The 14,871-nt window shown below is 37.6% G+C and overlaps 1 protein-coding gene across 12 annotated transcripts in view; it reads left to right on the top strand.

Annotated features, from left to right (window-relative positions):
• tnikb (TRAF2 and NCK interacting kinase b) overlaps positions 1-14,871 on the top strand; it is a 59,285-nt gene that overhangs the window by 23,584 nt on the left and 20,830 nt on the right. For 5 of the 12 annotated variants that reach the window (XM_089125884.1, XM_089125885.1, XM_089125880.1 and 2 more), the window contains exons 3-16: positions 71-127; positions 1,312-1,437; positions 3,169-3,279; positions 3,397-3,487; positions 5,205-5,335; positions 5,452-5,506; positions 6,157-6,235; positions 6,356-6,531; positions 7,381-7,447; positions 7,572-7,770; positions 8,733-8,849; positions 11,562-11,648; positions 12,019-12,222; positions 12,945-13,286. In XM_089125884.1, coding sequence (XP_088982010.1) covers positions 71-127; positions 1,312-1,437; positions 3,169-3,279; positions 3,397-3,487; positions 5,205-5,335; positions 5,452-5,506; positions 6,157-6,235; positions 6,356-6,531; positions 7,381-7,447; positions 7,572-7,770; positions 8,733-8,849; positions 11,562-11,648; positions 12,019-12,222; positions 12,945-13,286 — 1,842 coding nt within the window. The remainder of the gene's footprint in view (positions 1-70; positions 128-1,311; positions 1,438-3,168; positions 3,280-3,396; positions 3,488-5,204; positions 5,336-5,451; positions 5,507-6,156; positions 6,236-6,355; positions 6,532-7,380; positions 7,448-7,571; positions 7,771-8,732; positions 8,850-11,561; positions 11,649-12,018; positions 12,223-12,944; positions 13,287-14,871) is intronic. The other 7 variants (XM_089125881.1, XM_089125882.1, XM_039684584.2 and 4 more) reach the window with 5 other exon arrangements.

Here is a 14,871-nt window from a genome sequence, read left to right as displayed (position 1 = left end):
ATAATGCTGGCATGATGTTAGTATGATACTCGTAAATGATATTTCCTCTCTCCATTCTTTCTCTCTTCAGGGACGCCATGTCAAGACAGGCCAGCTCGCTGCTATCAAGGTCATGGATGTCACAGGGGTAAGAGCGCAAGCGGTGCAGGCCATGACAGTTTCTGTTTCGATGTCAGTTAGACTTTTACACTTTCACACTTGCCTTTGTGCATGATGTCATTCAAACACACACAAATATGAATGGGTCATTCATTTTAAGTGGTTGTACCTCTTCATGTTATTTGAAATGACAAAAACAAAGTATAATGTTATTATTATTATCATTATTATGTCTGTTATACTCACTAAGACTGCATTTATTTGCTAATATATATAATAAATATGTAATATTATCAGTGATATTGTGAAATATTATTATAATTTAATAAAAAAAAAATAATTTGAGTATATTTTAATATGTAATTTATTCCTGTGATGTCAAAGCTGAATTTTCAGCATCATTACTCCAGTCTTCAGTGTCACATGATCCTTTAGAAATCATCCTAATATGCTGATTTATTCCTCAAGAAATTTCTTTATTATTATCATTGTTGAAAACAGTTCTGGAAACCTTGATATATTATTCCTGGATTCTGTGATAAGTTCAAAAGAACAAAATTTATTTGAAACCAACATCTTCTGTTAGACTACAGATGTCTTTATTGACACTGTTGATCAATTTAATGTATCCTTGCAGAATAAAAGTATTAATTTATTTTTGAAAAAAATCAGTGACGCAAAACTTTTGAACAGTGTGCATTAAAATAAGAATAAAAACTAAATTAACATATATTAAAATATTAACTTTTATATTTTATGCTATAACCCCTTACACTGATATTCTGAAGTTTTTTTATTTTAAAATACTATTAATATAATAATGTGTAATATACAAAGATAACATAATTAAGTCATTTGTAGGTTGATTCTGTCCAGCATCGTCAAACCATTGTTTTGTCTAAGAATTCCAACGAGCCGGCATAGCAACAGACTCAACCAATGGGATGACTTTGGGGCGGGGCTTTCTGTTTGAGGAAACCTGTTAGAAAACAATCATATTATCCACAATTTTGTTGTTGCTAGTGGCACAGAAATGACACTTCGCTATGAAAAATAATAGTAGTATAAATGATGTACTTTAACTGTTAATTATGCGGTAGTATATCACACTAGAACACAAATGGGGCTATTTCCTGACAATGACTCGCTCACAGACCAAGATACATGATATTTTCCGGCTCTGTCTCAACTGTTGTCTGTTTTATTTGACAGGATGAGGAGGAGGAGATCAAAGCTGAGATCAACATGCTGAAAAAATATTCCCACCATCGTAACATCGCCACCTACTATGGTGCCTTCGTCAAAAAGAACCCACCTGGCATGGATGACCAGCTCTGGGTCAGTCTTCACCAGTAGTAGGCGAAAAAAATCAGGGTTATTTCGTGTGTGATTGTTTCATTGTTTTTGAAAGTAGTACAAAAAAAAGTAGTATACAGTGTTAGGGAGTAGATGGCTAAATGTTAACTACATTTTAATAATAATAAAAGAACAGAACTTTTCAGGAGTGTGCTAGTAGTTTAGCGTTTTCAAAACAATGTAGATGTCATACTGTACAGAGCAGAGGTAATGTAGCATGACAATGCTACAATATATTGTTTTAGTCATAGCACATGAAACTTTTCACTGTAGCATAACTTTTTAATCATTTGAGACCTAATTTCCATCTAATATTACAATAATTTAACAACAGTTTTGAAGGTTTGCATAACATACCAGAATGGAGCAGCTTTTGTTGTTTGTTTGTGCTGTTTTTACCTTTTGAGATGGGATAATATAGTGTAGACAGGAAGTGAAGTGGAAGATACCTACATGTCGAAGCAATGCCCACAAGGCTATCAACCTAACTAACAGAAAAACCTGAAATAAGGGAAATGAGCATTAAATACTTTGAGTATTTTGGAGCTTAAGAAGCTAAAGCCTCAAAACACCTTCCTCAACCCTGGGAAGGTTACACTTTCCAACAGTGACCGAACTCTCACTCAGATATGCAGTGTTCACACTCTGAACAGAGGTGCCGAGGCTTGTTGTTTTACCATTGATTGCAGACTACCAGCCTCATTTCCTTTGTGGTGAGCTTTGTCGCTCTTTTTGCCCAGCAACATAAAAATAAGTGCAACATTGAAGACATTTATTTGCACAAGAGCCTCTGTCAGCACAACCAGCCTTCATTGGGGGTCTTGGTGAGAAGGATTTCCCTTAGAGACAAAAACAGTGTTGCCAACTCAGCAGTCGTGACTTTGGAGAGTCCCAGAGGCCAAACATATTTAGACCCATCTGAAGGCTGGATCAAGAGAGCATTCAAAACCAATTGGTGTTTCAGAAATAACATCATATTCTGCTCATGAATTACATTTATTGACTTTTATTGTGCCCTAGGGGCCCCTAATGAGAACAGTGCTCGTTTTATGAATGTCCTGGGAGAAAATGTAAAGGCAAAGAAGTAAAAACACAACTGGGTTTAGAAGTTTGTATGTCACAGCCACTTACTAAAACTCTATATTAAGGTAGGGCTAAAGTGGGAAAAAAGAAACGGCTTGGCTTCAAGTTTTTTTCTTTTTTTATTGTCTTTTTCTCTGGACACAGTTGTGAAATTTCCCTTTTTTAACCAATAATACTATTTATTGTACCCTTCTATCTTGTCATTTAAACTAAAGTGGGAAAATGAAGTTGCTTTGGGACAGTTGTCACCTATAGACCTAGTTTCCGCTTAATCGCGTGAATTTATGAGTGTGAGTGTTGAACGTCTAAATAAAACACCGTTTCTGCCACTTGCTGTAGCTAAAACTTTTTTTTTTAAAAAGAGCTATGAAGTTCTATTTCTTTTCATTTCCTCAAATAACCTATGGTATTTGACACCCTTGCTTTGTCCAATTCAGAGAATATTGCCCAACAATTGTAAAGGCAGAGGAAAAGATAACGGCTGTATCCCACAATGACTTCAATTCAAAATCCAGAAAATTATGATTGCATATATATATATATATATATATGTGTGTGTGTGTGTGTGTGTGTATATATATATGCATGTATGTTTTTTATCCTAATTTTGTTGGGATGCTGTGTCTGTAGTTGGTGATGGAGTTTTGTGGCGCCGGTTCAGTGACGGACCTGATAAAGAACACCAAAGGGAACTCTCTTAAGGAGGAGTGGACTGCCTACATTTGCAGAGAGATCCTCAGGGTGAGTGTGTGTGTGTGTGTGTGTTTACATTTATTATCTTCCAGATGTGTTATTTCTGATGGGTCCCTCATTTGATCTTCTCCTGTAAAATTGAAACTCTTCATTTGGTTTTGATAGGGTCTGACCCACTTGCATCAGCATAAAGTCATCCATCGTGACATCAAAGGTCAAAACGTTTTGCTCACAGAAAATGCAGAAGTCAAACTAGGTGAGTTCACACTTTGACGGCTGTAACAGTAAAAAAACAATGTACATTCTACACTTATACTAAGCACTATGTATTCTGCCATCTAGTTTATAAATGTGAGAAGGTTATTGTGTCATTCAACATCGCAGTCTGATAGCCACCCCCCCTCGGCTACGAATAGAAAGCTGGGAAAATTGTAATAAGCTGGGAAAAGTGTAATAAGTGTCCAATATTCGTTAAATAAGTGGTCAGCTGGGTATTTTTAAATTGTACCGTGGAATCGCACTATTTATGCAAAAAAATGCCTCCACACCTTATGTTGAGGCTTAACTAAGGAAAGGCAATAACTAGGGATATACCCATATGAAAATTGTGGTCGATAACCGATAATTCTTTATATTTGAATGCCGATAACCGATATATTTGCGGATAAATCTAAATACAAATTTTTATATAATTTGAGAACCTGACAAAAATAAAATTCCCATTAAAAGGCATGTCCCAAGCACACAATTATAATGTTCTCATAGCCTATATGACTTGCGCTGCACTTAACTGTATTTTCCTTTTTGAAGTGATTTTAATCATATTTCAAGCTATTTAAAAGCATCATGGAAAACAAGTACACATATGAAGTGTCTCAGCGGAGGGAAATAATTCATTATTTATCGGCTTTAATGTATCGGCCAAATTTTCTTATCGGGCCCGTAAGGATAACATAAAAGTTCGCATAAACCGGCCGATGTACATCCCTTGTAGCAACAATCCTAACTAAACTATATTTTGGAAGTGTGTAAAATCCAGTAACCGGCTTTTTATCTTGCAATAGCTCACAATTGAGACAAAAGCATTAATCAAACATCGTTCATTTTAATGAGAAACTTTATTCATCAAAAACATGCGATTATAATTTGTTCAATAAGATTTTTGTTTTTGAAAGAAATCTCTTATGCTCACCAAGGCTGCATTTATTTGATAAAAAAAAAACCAATAGAAACTTCAGTGATTACAATTTAAAAGAACTGTATTCTATTGTAATATACAGTATTTTATTCCCTTTCATGGCAAAGCTGAATTTTCAGCATCATTACTCCTGTCTTCACTGTCACATGATCCTTCAGAAATCATTCTAAAGCTGATTTGCTCCTCAAGAAACATTTCATAGTTCAGTATAATTGAAATTATATATATTTCTTAGTAACAATGTAAAAGCCTTTGTATCTTTTGATCAATTTAATGCATCCTTGCTGAATAAATGTCTTACTGACCCCAAACCTTTGAACGGTAGTATATTTTCAGTTTGTCGCATCATTTAAGCTCCTTGTAGTTTTTTTGTTTTTTAATTAAAACTTATAATTTAACAGTCAAGTTATTACCCCTTTAACTAACTTCAGTGTAGATATGTTGCATCTAGCTACTTTTTCAATAAGCACTTCGTTATGAGAAGCTCGTAACTCCCTCAATGTTAGTTTGTGTATGCGTGTTTTTGTGTTGAGGAACCTGTGACCCTCTTCTGGAGTTATTAGGGCTTGTCATTGAGTTGTTTGAGTTTGCGAGACAGTTCGGGCTGGTTGCTATGACAACGCTGCCTGCGGTGAGGAGGGAAGAGTAGCACAGAGGCAGATGGCAGAATGCACTTCATCAAAGACCTCTCCGCTCGTTACTGCACGCAGACACATTAAGGCCAAATCTTCCCGGTGTGTTTGTGTTTGTGTGTGTGTGATTGCGTGTTTTACAGTTGATTTTGGTGTGAGTGCGCAGTTGGACCGCACCGTCGGTAGGAGGAACACTTTTATTGGCACACCATATTGGATGGCTCCAGAGGTCATAGCCTGTGATGAGAATCCCGACGCCACATATGACTTCAAGGTATTTCAAGCGATTCTTAATTACGCTGTCACTTTCTTCTCACAGAACCTGATTGCTTTAGTGTGAGGGTCTTGTTTGGTTTAAGGCTCAAATCCTAAAACACCTTTTTGTTACAGAGCGATCTCTGGTCGTTGGGAATTACGGCTATTGAAATGGCAGAAGGAGCCCCTCGTAAGTCTAACACAATGCAATATGACGTTAAAGTACCCAAAAGTTTTGGGGTCTCCTACACAATAGGTTTACATGCATCCAAGGTCAAAAAATGAATTACTTTTTTTCTCACAGTGTCTGAAACTGTTCAATTAAAGATTCAGTCTCACAGAGAGCCTGTTCTGCTCTGATTGGTCAGATGGCCCAGTCTGTTGTGATTGGTCTACGTGACGGAAATAAAACGGCCATTACCATATCTGAATCTCAGCTCTGAATGCTTCAACACTTGTGATACGAACCGTAACGATGGTTTTACAGTATCAAACTCCAGTTTCCAATAGACATTCGCAGACAGCCAATGAAGACCATTGATGGGCATTATGCAAATTTGTTACAAACCTACATAGGTTCAAGTAGGAAGTAAGGAATTGCTAACGACTTGTTTTAGGAATCGGTTCTTTCTTTTGGGAGATGATAACTCCATTTAGTTCTCACATTGACTTTTGAAACTTTTACATTCACGAATAGCTATATTACACACTACATGAAGGAAAGGTAATATCTGGTAAAGTATAATAGGGGCACTTTAAACACATGATGCGTGTATTTTCTATGAAATTTAATATGAACACATTGATTGCTAAATGCACACACCTGTCTTGTTTCCTCAGCGTTGTGCGATATGCATCCCATGCGTGCACTTTTCCTCATACCCAGAAACCCAGCTCCCCGACTCAAGTCCAAGAAGTGGTGAGTCAGGCATGCCTGATCCCCACGTCATTTTGAATATACACTCAAATCTACAACTGGTGATAATAAAAAGCCCTGAGCGTCAAAACGGAGGAAACTGAACTCTGTCATTCTCTGTAGGTCTAAAAAGTTCCAGTCATTCATTGAAAGCTGTTTAGTGAAGAATCACAATCAGAGACCAAGCACTGAACAGCTCATGAAACATCCCTTCATCAAAGACCTTCCCAACGAGAGACAGGTCCGAATTCAGCTCAAAGACCACATTGACCGGACCAAAAAGAAGAGGGGAGAGAGGGGTGAGTTTTCTTTGTTTCTGTTTGGGCTAGGTTGAATAATACAGATTGAATTGATTTTAATCAATCTTCATTTTTATGAAACAATATAGATTCTTAAATCTCAATCTTTTACATTAATGGGACCGTTATTTGTAGCACAACACCCGACCAATAATTGCAGCTTTGTTGCTTTCGAGATGATTTGAAGAGTTTCAGCTTTTAATTCTGTCTATTTGATCATGAATTTCAAACAATACGTCTCATTTTGGAGTTCTTTAATGTGGCGTGGCGGATTGCTGTAGCGCCTCAGGCATGTGAATCATCTCTTCCTCTATAATAGTTATAGCAAGAAATAAACATGAGTGAACATCAGAAGGTATGTCGAAAGATACAGAGCAACTTACTGAAATGTGTCATCGCTCATGTAATTAGTCAGTCAAGAGTTTCAACTGTGGAAAAGACGTCATTAAAACAGCTTTAATGCCCATAGCTAGATAAGGAGCATTTTGCTAAATATATGCACTGTTACATGTTCTTTATATTTCTTATCTGTAAATGATGTATGTTTGAATAAATATGTCAGGAAATTTCAGTGTTTAAATGTTTATTTCAAAAAATAATAATTATGTTTCTACTCAAATTTCTTGAAAAAGTTTACATAAAACTGCCTTTGCAATTTTCTAATTTATATTTTATTATTGTTTATAATTTAAAATACATTTTATTTATTTTTCTTATTATCATTAGTGAAAGTGACCACTATTAAACAACTTTGTCAACTTTTTTTTGTTTTTTTATTTGCTCATTTTAAGATTCCTTGTTTGCATCTTAAATGTTGTATTTCTAAAAACCTTCTTTTTTTTCTTACAGATGAGACAGAATACGAGTACAGTGGAAGTGAAGAGGAGGAGGAAGAGCGAGACATAGGAGAGCCAAGGTACATAGACCTTTTACGCTCACCCATACACACACACACACACACACACACAAAGTGTGTATATGTGGGTATAGTGAAGATGTGATTTACTTAACGTCTTGATTATTTAATGTCTTCCTTACAGCTCCATCATAAACATCCCTGGTGAGTCGACCCTGAGGCGGGACTTCCTGCGTCTGCAGTTGGCCAATAAGGAGCGCTCCGAAGCCCTGAGAAGACAACAGCTAGAACAGCAGCAGAACGAAGAACACAAGCGCCAACTACTGGCCGAGAGACAGAAGCGCATTGAGGAACAAAAGGAGCAGCGAAGGAGACTAGAGGAGGTGGGACGAGAAATACAGTTTAATTACTGTATTAAAATCTTCAGCATTAGTCATATTAGATTTATTTTATTCTCTTCCAAAACCTTAACTAGTGGTACTCAACTGGTTTTGCTGTAGGCCCAAGTTATGACCCAACATAAAAGTAAAGTTGTTTATCAAAAAAGGTTTGTAAATGCAGCAAATATGTATTAATAATATCATAAGCAATATGCTAAATATTAACAAGGATCAAACATGTTGTTAGTATTCACCATATTTACAGGTGACATGAACCATAACAAAATACTGTACATGGGAAGCTTTTACTTCTGCTATCCACCATGATTATATGCTAAGTTGCGTTTTATTATTTGCGTTTAGCATTGTTGTTCCTTGCAACCATATCAGAACAAACAGACAATATGATGTGTTATCGTTTCTGTCGCATTAAGACAAACACTTCCTGTACTCTATTTTGTGTGTATGTGTAATGGCTCATGAGATTACTTTTTTAATGTCCCTGGGAGACACTGAGCTATGATCAGTCCACAGGAAGGTTACCCAAACATATTGAAAATTCTTCAAATGGAAGACAAAGAAAGACAAAGCTCATTGAGCCAGTAGAGATATTCCCGAGTTATGTGATGTAGGGTTTTCTCAGTAGGGGAGCGAGCAGAGAACCTGTAGGGATGAATCAGGTGGCTCGGCTGGGCGTCAACCTCTCATTCAGCTCTTCGATCTCCCACTGGTCCACTGTCAGGTCTCCTCTCTTCAGCTCAGCCCCTGTCAGCAGCCCCTGCTGGGGAAAGACCATTCAGCATGGCTGCCTGCTCCGAATGCATTTTATTTTACACCGCCACCTAGTGGTAAAAGGACCTCCGTATGCTAGTGTGAATCAGGGCCAACAATTGGATTCAGCACTTAGATTTTATATAAATGAATGAGAGGTTCATTAATGAGGGCTTGTTTTTATAATCTCACAGCAACAGCGACGTGAGAGAGAGCTCCGAAAACAGCAGGAGAGAGAGCAGAGGAGGCGCTATGAAGAAATGGAGCAGCTCCGCAGAGACGAGGAGAGGAGACACGCTGAGAGAGAGCAGGTACATAATCATGCATTGTGCTTATTGTGGTTGACCAATATTTTTTGACTGCTTTTATTAATAGTAAAGCTGAAAGAGGACAGGAAATTGGTATTTGCAAGAATTATTTCAGGACTGAAAATATACAATTGTTCAGGCTGTTGTGTATATATATATATATATAGGTGAAAAGAGTGAAAAGAGATAGGGCCACAAAACCAAGAACTGACAACTGCACGCATATGAACAGGAAGAGAAGAAATGAGGTGATGTGTCGGCTTCACACACTCACACTCCATATGCTAACAAACTCCCAATGATTTGCCACTACTGAGATGAAGACAAGATGTACTTTGTTAACAAATGGCACATTTATATGACACATCCCAATTAGTATTAAAGTGACCAGCTGATAATTTGTTTTCTTTTATTTAATGCTTTTTTTCAACATGAAACATTGTAAAATAAGGCTTCTCACCTGTTTTTGCTCAAGCCCCAGATTTGAATTAAACCAGGTTAAAAATGAAGTTGTTATACCCAACACAGAACCAAAGTTGTTTATTAGAAAATGTCTTTAAAAATATAAAAATTGATTAATATGATCTCAACTCAACTTTTTATTTATAAAGCACTTTCTAAACCATTAAAGTCGACCAAAGTGCTGTCCACAAGTAATAAATATATCTAAAATACACAGAAAGATAAAATCACATCAAGAAAATCAAGTCTCAAAACACTCACAATTCTCAGACCTAATCAAACGCCAAAAGCTTGATGAAATAAATAAGTCTTCTGATCTGTCTCTCCATGTAAACACGTACACACACATTACTGACAGCATATGTAATTCATGCAAACGTGCACTTTCTCAACTGTAACCATCCACTCAGATATGCATTTCAGACTCTCACATGCCTAAATCCTGGATTTAAACTAAAGCATTCTCTCCAGTCTGTGACTCACTTCCTTCTGGGAGGGAAATGTTCTGCTGGATGGTAGGCATATTTTAAGCACTCACCCACCCTTTCAAATGCAATCGGGCCACTTGAGCCCTGTTCAGTAGTGAATGAGAATGTCTCAAGGGTTGTGTGTGAGTATGTGTAGAGACAAATAAGAATGACTGAACTATTAATAACAGTGAAGATTCATCATCTCTCACTTGTGGCAAAAATTATTAATGACAGTTAAGATTCACCATCTCTCACTCATGCCAAAAGTTTAGCGGCTTAAGAGATTAGCAATTCTGAAACACAATTTTAATTGGACACGCCCCTTTCCATAAAACTCAAAGCTGTTAATGAAGCTGATCTCACTGTAGGCTTGTGGATTGTTAGCATATGGACTGCCTTGTGAATTTGCAAAATGGTAAAACTTGCACACACACAAAAAACAATGTTTGTAAGCCTGAGAGCCTCAGAGACAGTTATTTTTGTATACTTCAGTAACATCTGTGAAGAAATAGATAGTTTCTTTTGTGTCTTTCCATAAAAAATGCTTCCAGTGTCTTTTAAGGCAACAAAGCGGAACATTTTCTTTGCTGTCATAAAGCATTTCATCGTTTCGTTGCTAATAACAGTGAAAGTGTCCTCCTCAGTTTAGGCATATTGTGATCCATATTTTGAATCTTTTAATAAAGAATAAGCCATTCTTTCAAAAATGCCTTGCAAAATGGGCCTTTCTCTTAACACATTTTTTCTCGCCATTTACCTTTAAAGTCTTTCTGCTGGGTTTTTCTGTCCAAGTACACTGCCATAAACCTGTTTTGCTCTATAATAGGCCTACTGTAATTTAATATGTACACTACTGTTCAAAAGTTTTGGGTCTGTAGAGTTTTTTTTAATGTTTTTGAAACCTCTAATTCTCACCAAAGCTGCATTTATTGATAAAAAATACAGTAAAAAGAGTATTATTGTGAAATAATATTTCTATTTTAAAATATATTTAAAAGCCATTTATTCTATGATCCTTTAGAAACATTTCTTGTTTAACCGTTTTGGCTGTTTAATATTTTTGTGGAAACTGAGAGACATTTCTTTCAGGATACTTAGATGAATCGAAAGTTCAAAAGAACATAATTTATTTGAAATTGAAATCTTTGTAGCATTATAAAAGTCTTATTCTGTAACTTTTGATCAATTTAATGCAGCCTTGCTGATTAAAGTCATTAACTTCCTGTAAATGGATGTTACCACTATACAGACCTATCACTTGCTGTAACATATAAATCTAAATCTAAAAATGATTGTAACGTGCTATTATTAGAAGTGATATTCCCAATGACATCCCATTATGAGCCCACTGTCTAGAAGACCGCTCACAGATACAAGCACACTTTAGGATTGAATTGGTTTTCTCTTTGTGTGTGTGTGTCATTTAAACAGAAGTAGGTTTAATCCAAAGCAACGTTTTCTTTGGTGCAACATACCCCTGGAGCTGTCTGGGGTTAATTGCCCTGCTCCGGGAAATTGGGATCAGGGTACGAAGTAACTCTCTAGTGCATGGATGGCTCATTCCATGGTTTGAATCAATGACCTCTAGGTAGTGAGCTCATCACACACAAGGTCACATGGGATCTATGCAGGGCAGCGAGCTATTATCAGGGTTTCTTACCTTCTGATTTGCTTGATTAATCTTTCATTGTTTCACTTAAACGTAAACTCTTTGAAGGCCCTGTCATCTCTTTTTCATCTTTCTTTCTCGCTCTCGTTCTGACGTGCTGCGCTATGGGGTTAGGAATATATCCGTCGGCAGTTAGAAGAAGAGCAAAGGCAGCTGGAGATTCTTCAACAGCAGCTTCTCCAAGAACAAGCTCTTCTGCTGGTAAACATTTCCACTATCACCTTTAAAGTACTTGCACTTCCTTTCTTTTCATCTCCTGCATCTGTCGGTCCCTAGTGCACTCAGAGAGAGTATCGATTGTGCGAATTGATCTGGGGCATTTGGGGTTTGTGGCAGCTCTGTTTGTTATCGCTCAGTTCTTTCGGAAATGAGAGGATCCACGGCTACCGGGGCATCGGTGGGATTAGCTTATAGATTTGTTGAGATCTTCCTAACATCTGATAGCCTTCAGCTATTTTTAGGGAGTACAAAAATCTGACCCTGTGTTAGGATTATTTGGAGCATCTGCTCCATATGTCCCTCAAATCTTGCTCTCTTCACCTCATTCTGTCTCGTTTTCTGTTGTGTCTAGGAATATAAACGGAAGCAGCTGGAGGAGCAGCGTCAGGCCGAACGGTTGCAGCGGCAGCTTCAGCAGGAGAGGGCTTACCTGGTCTCACTGCAGCAACAGCAACAAGAGCCACGGCCCGCGGACAAAAAACAACTGTACCACTACAAAGACTCTGTCAACCCGAGTGACAAACCGGCCTGGGCCAAAGAGGTACAAAAACATCTGGTTAGGACCCTTATTTGATTACTACTATCTAGGGTTGTCTGAGAATATCCATTTTCTGTTTAATCCAATATTGAATCCTGAAATGTACGTTTGCAATTAAAAGAAAGTATACCATTGAAACAATGGCAAGAAATGTTTTTTAGTCTTCATTGACGGCATGCGATTCACAATCAAATGACTCTTATGATCCAGTTAGTGAATTAAAAAACCTACACCACATTGGTGTAGCCTGATTCACGAAACCAATTATTTTTGGTGAGATGGTCCTGTTTACTGAATAAAAGAACATCAATGACTCGCTGAATTATTTATTTTAATGAATAGATTGGGGAGTTACTGGTTTCAATCTGAAATACTGCCCTGCATAATTTATAGCATTAACAGAGAGACGATCTCTTTTGTATGCAAGCGAAATTGAAATATAGCCAAATGAATCAGAATCTAACACAATTTAGAACTGAATCGAGAGCTTATTAATCCGAAACAAACTGAATCAGGACTCTGAATCGATACCTAGCCCTGTTGCTCTTTATCAATATTACATACGCATTGATTGTAGACATCATCTGTCATTTGTTCTTACATTTGTGATTAACTTTTCCATTGGTTTTCAGAATCCACTGGATGCTTTTTGGTTTATCGTGCTCTGAAGCAGCCCTCCTTGCATCCTCAGTTTTGTGGGCCATTATCTGAACGGTTTTATTGTGCTTATCTGAACACAGGTGATGGAGAGAGCTCAGAGTAACTCCCCTCGAATCCCTCCCAAGAAGCACCATTCGTTTAACAGTCCTGGAGAAAAACGTGTCCCTGCTGACCACAACCCCTCTAATCAGCCCACGAGACCCCCTTCCTACCCAGCGGCCTCCCACTCAAGAGAGATGGAGCTGGCCGAGCCTCAGCCTAGGATAGTCAGTGGTCCGAACGTTCCTAGAATCCGTGTGTCTTGCGAGCCAGATCCGTCCCAGCTGCTCAGGATGGTCCAGCAGGAGCAAGAGCTCTGGGCCCGCAATCCCGGTCGCTCCAGCAAAGGGCCTGATATTGAGAGAGACTTATACGTCTCAAAGGTCTGCCTCCGCTAGCATGACTCCTTTTTTCGCCATGACCTAGACGCTCACCGATCTGGTCATGGTGTATTAATTAATGTGGGAAAAATATTTTTTTTTTCCCAAATTTCTATCGGGGCATATGGATGATCACTTCTGGAATGCCTTTGTCTCTTTTCCTCTTGTTCTCCGGGTGAACGTGTTCACTTCTCCCAGTTAGTTTGGTGGATTTTCTTCAGGCAGCTTCTGCTCTCGCTGTCGTCTTGTTCTAATTTCCTGTAATCTTCTCTTTGAATCTCACCTATCGCTCCTTTTCTTCTTACAGAAAGCTGATTACAGAGGAGCAGGGGTTTGTGGGGCGAAGATGAGAGAGGTTTGGATGTGTTGGGCAACGAGTAGCTTTAGACCAGTGGTTCTCAACCTATTTGACTCCAAATACTTCCATTAAAAAGGCCCCCCCCAAATATTGCTGATACTTCTGCCATAATGGCAGATCTGCTCATTTTAGAAACTGAGTGTCAGTATATTTCCATAATTAAATGAAATAATTATAAGTTATTAAATTATATAATCCCAGCAGTAACCTAATGTTCTTAATGTGTAAAATGTTCCCCTTTGGAAGAGCCCCCCTATTGAGCTCTGCCCCCCCTGGTTGAGAACCCGTGCTTTAGGCATTGTTACAATTACAAAGGATTGTTGATAAGGGGTGGTGTGTTACTTGTAGAGAGATTGTGCTCTGAAGACAGTCTCTGAGTCATTCCAGATCCAAACCTCCCTTCATTCTCAGAGAAGAAATGAACATGGTTTTCTCACTAATATAGCTTTTTCTGTCTCATTGGACACTTGACGTCTAGATTGGCCATAAGCGATTCTTTTCATGTCTGGAAATGCTTGTGAATGGTGCATGACAGTTTTGAGACTTGTTGTTTGAATTCGAGTCAGCTAGAAACAGCTACTTTTCAGCATCTCCTTTAATATACTGGATATAATGGACTAAACGTTTCCTTTCTGTCTTTAACTTTGACATTTCTTTTCTGTCATTTTAGTTGTGCATTTCTTCTTTGCTTAGGGAGTCATTTCGATTGGGTTTGTGGAAGTGAATAAAAGATTATCTACAGTTAAGCCCAGGGAACAGGTCTAAAAATATCTAAAATGTCTTGTAACGAGGCCGTCTCTTGAATTTAGGACAGGTGGGTTTTGACAAAGATTGAAACAATCTTGTGTGATTATGTGAATGGGAAGGATGATTAAGATTGCCAGAGAGAAGTCACTGTTCAACCTTCTTAAATTGCTACTGGTCTCATCACCACGTTAGTAGCTTTTCTTATTATATAAACTAATTTGTGTTAGTCAAGTCAAGTCAAATATGTTTATATAGCGCTTTTCACAATACAGATTGTATCAAAGCTGTGTTGATTTTTAAATGTTAATGTAAATGCAAAAATTGGTTCAAATAGTTTTAATTTTTCGGGTTCAGAAGTAGATTCAATAATTCCGTGTCAACAGTTCACAATCGAATTTTTTATTTAGAAAATATTAGCTATTTATATTGTTGGTCATACATTTAATGAATTCAGTTCCTTTTGGTCATATATTTAAAAATTGT

The sequence above is a fragment of the Pimephales promelas genome, chromosome 22, assembly GCF_988280905.1.
Source record: "Pimephales promelas chromosome 22, fPimPro1.hap1.1, whole genome shotgun sequence".
Taxonomy (NCBI): Eukaryota; Metazoa; Chordata; class Actinopteri; order Cypriniformes; family Leuciscidae; genus Pimephales; species Pimephales promelas.
The sequence above is the reverse complement of the archived record's forward strand: the minus strand, read 5'-3'. Positions and strand labels throughout refer to the sequence as shown.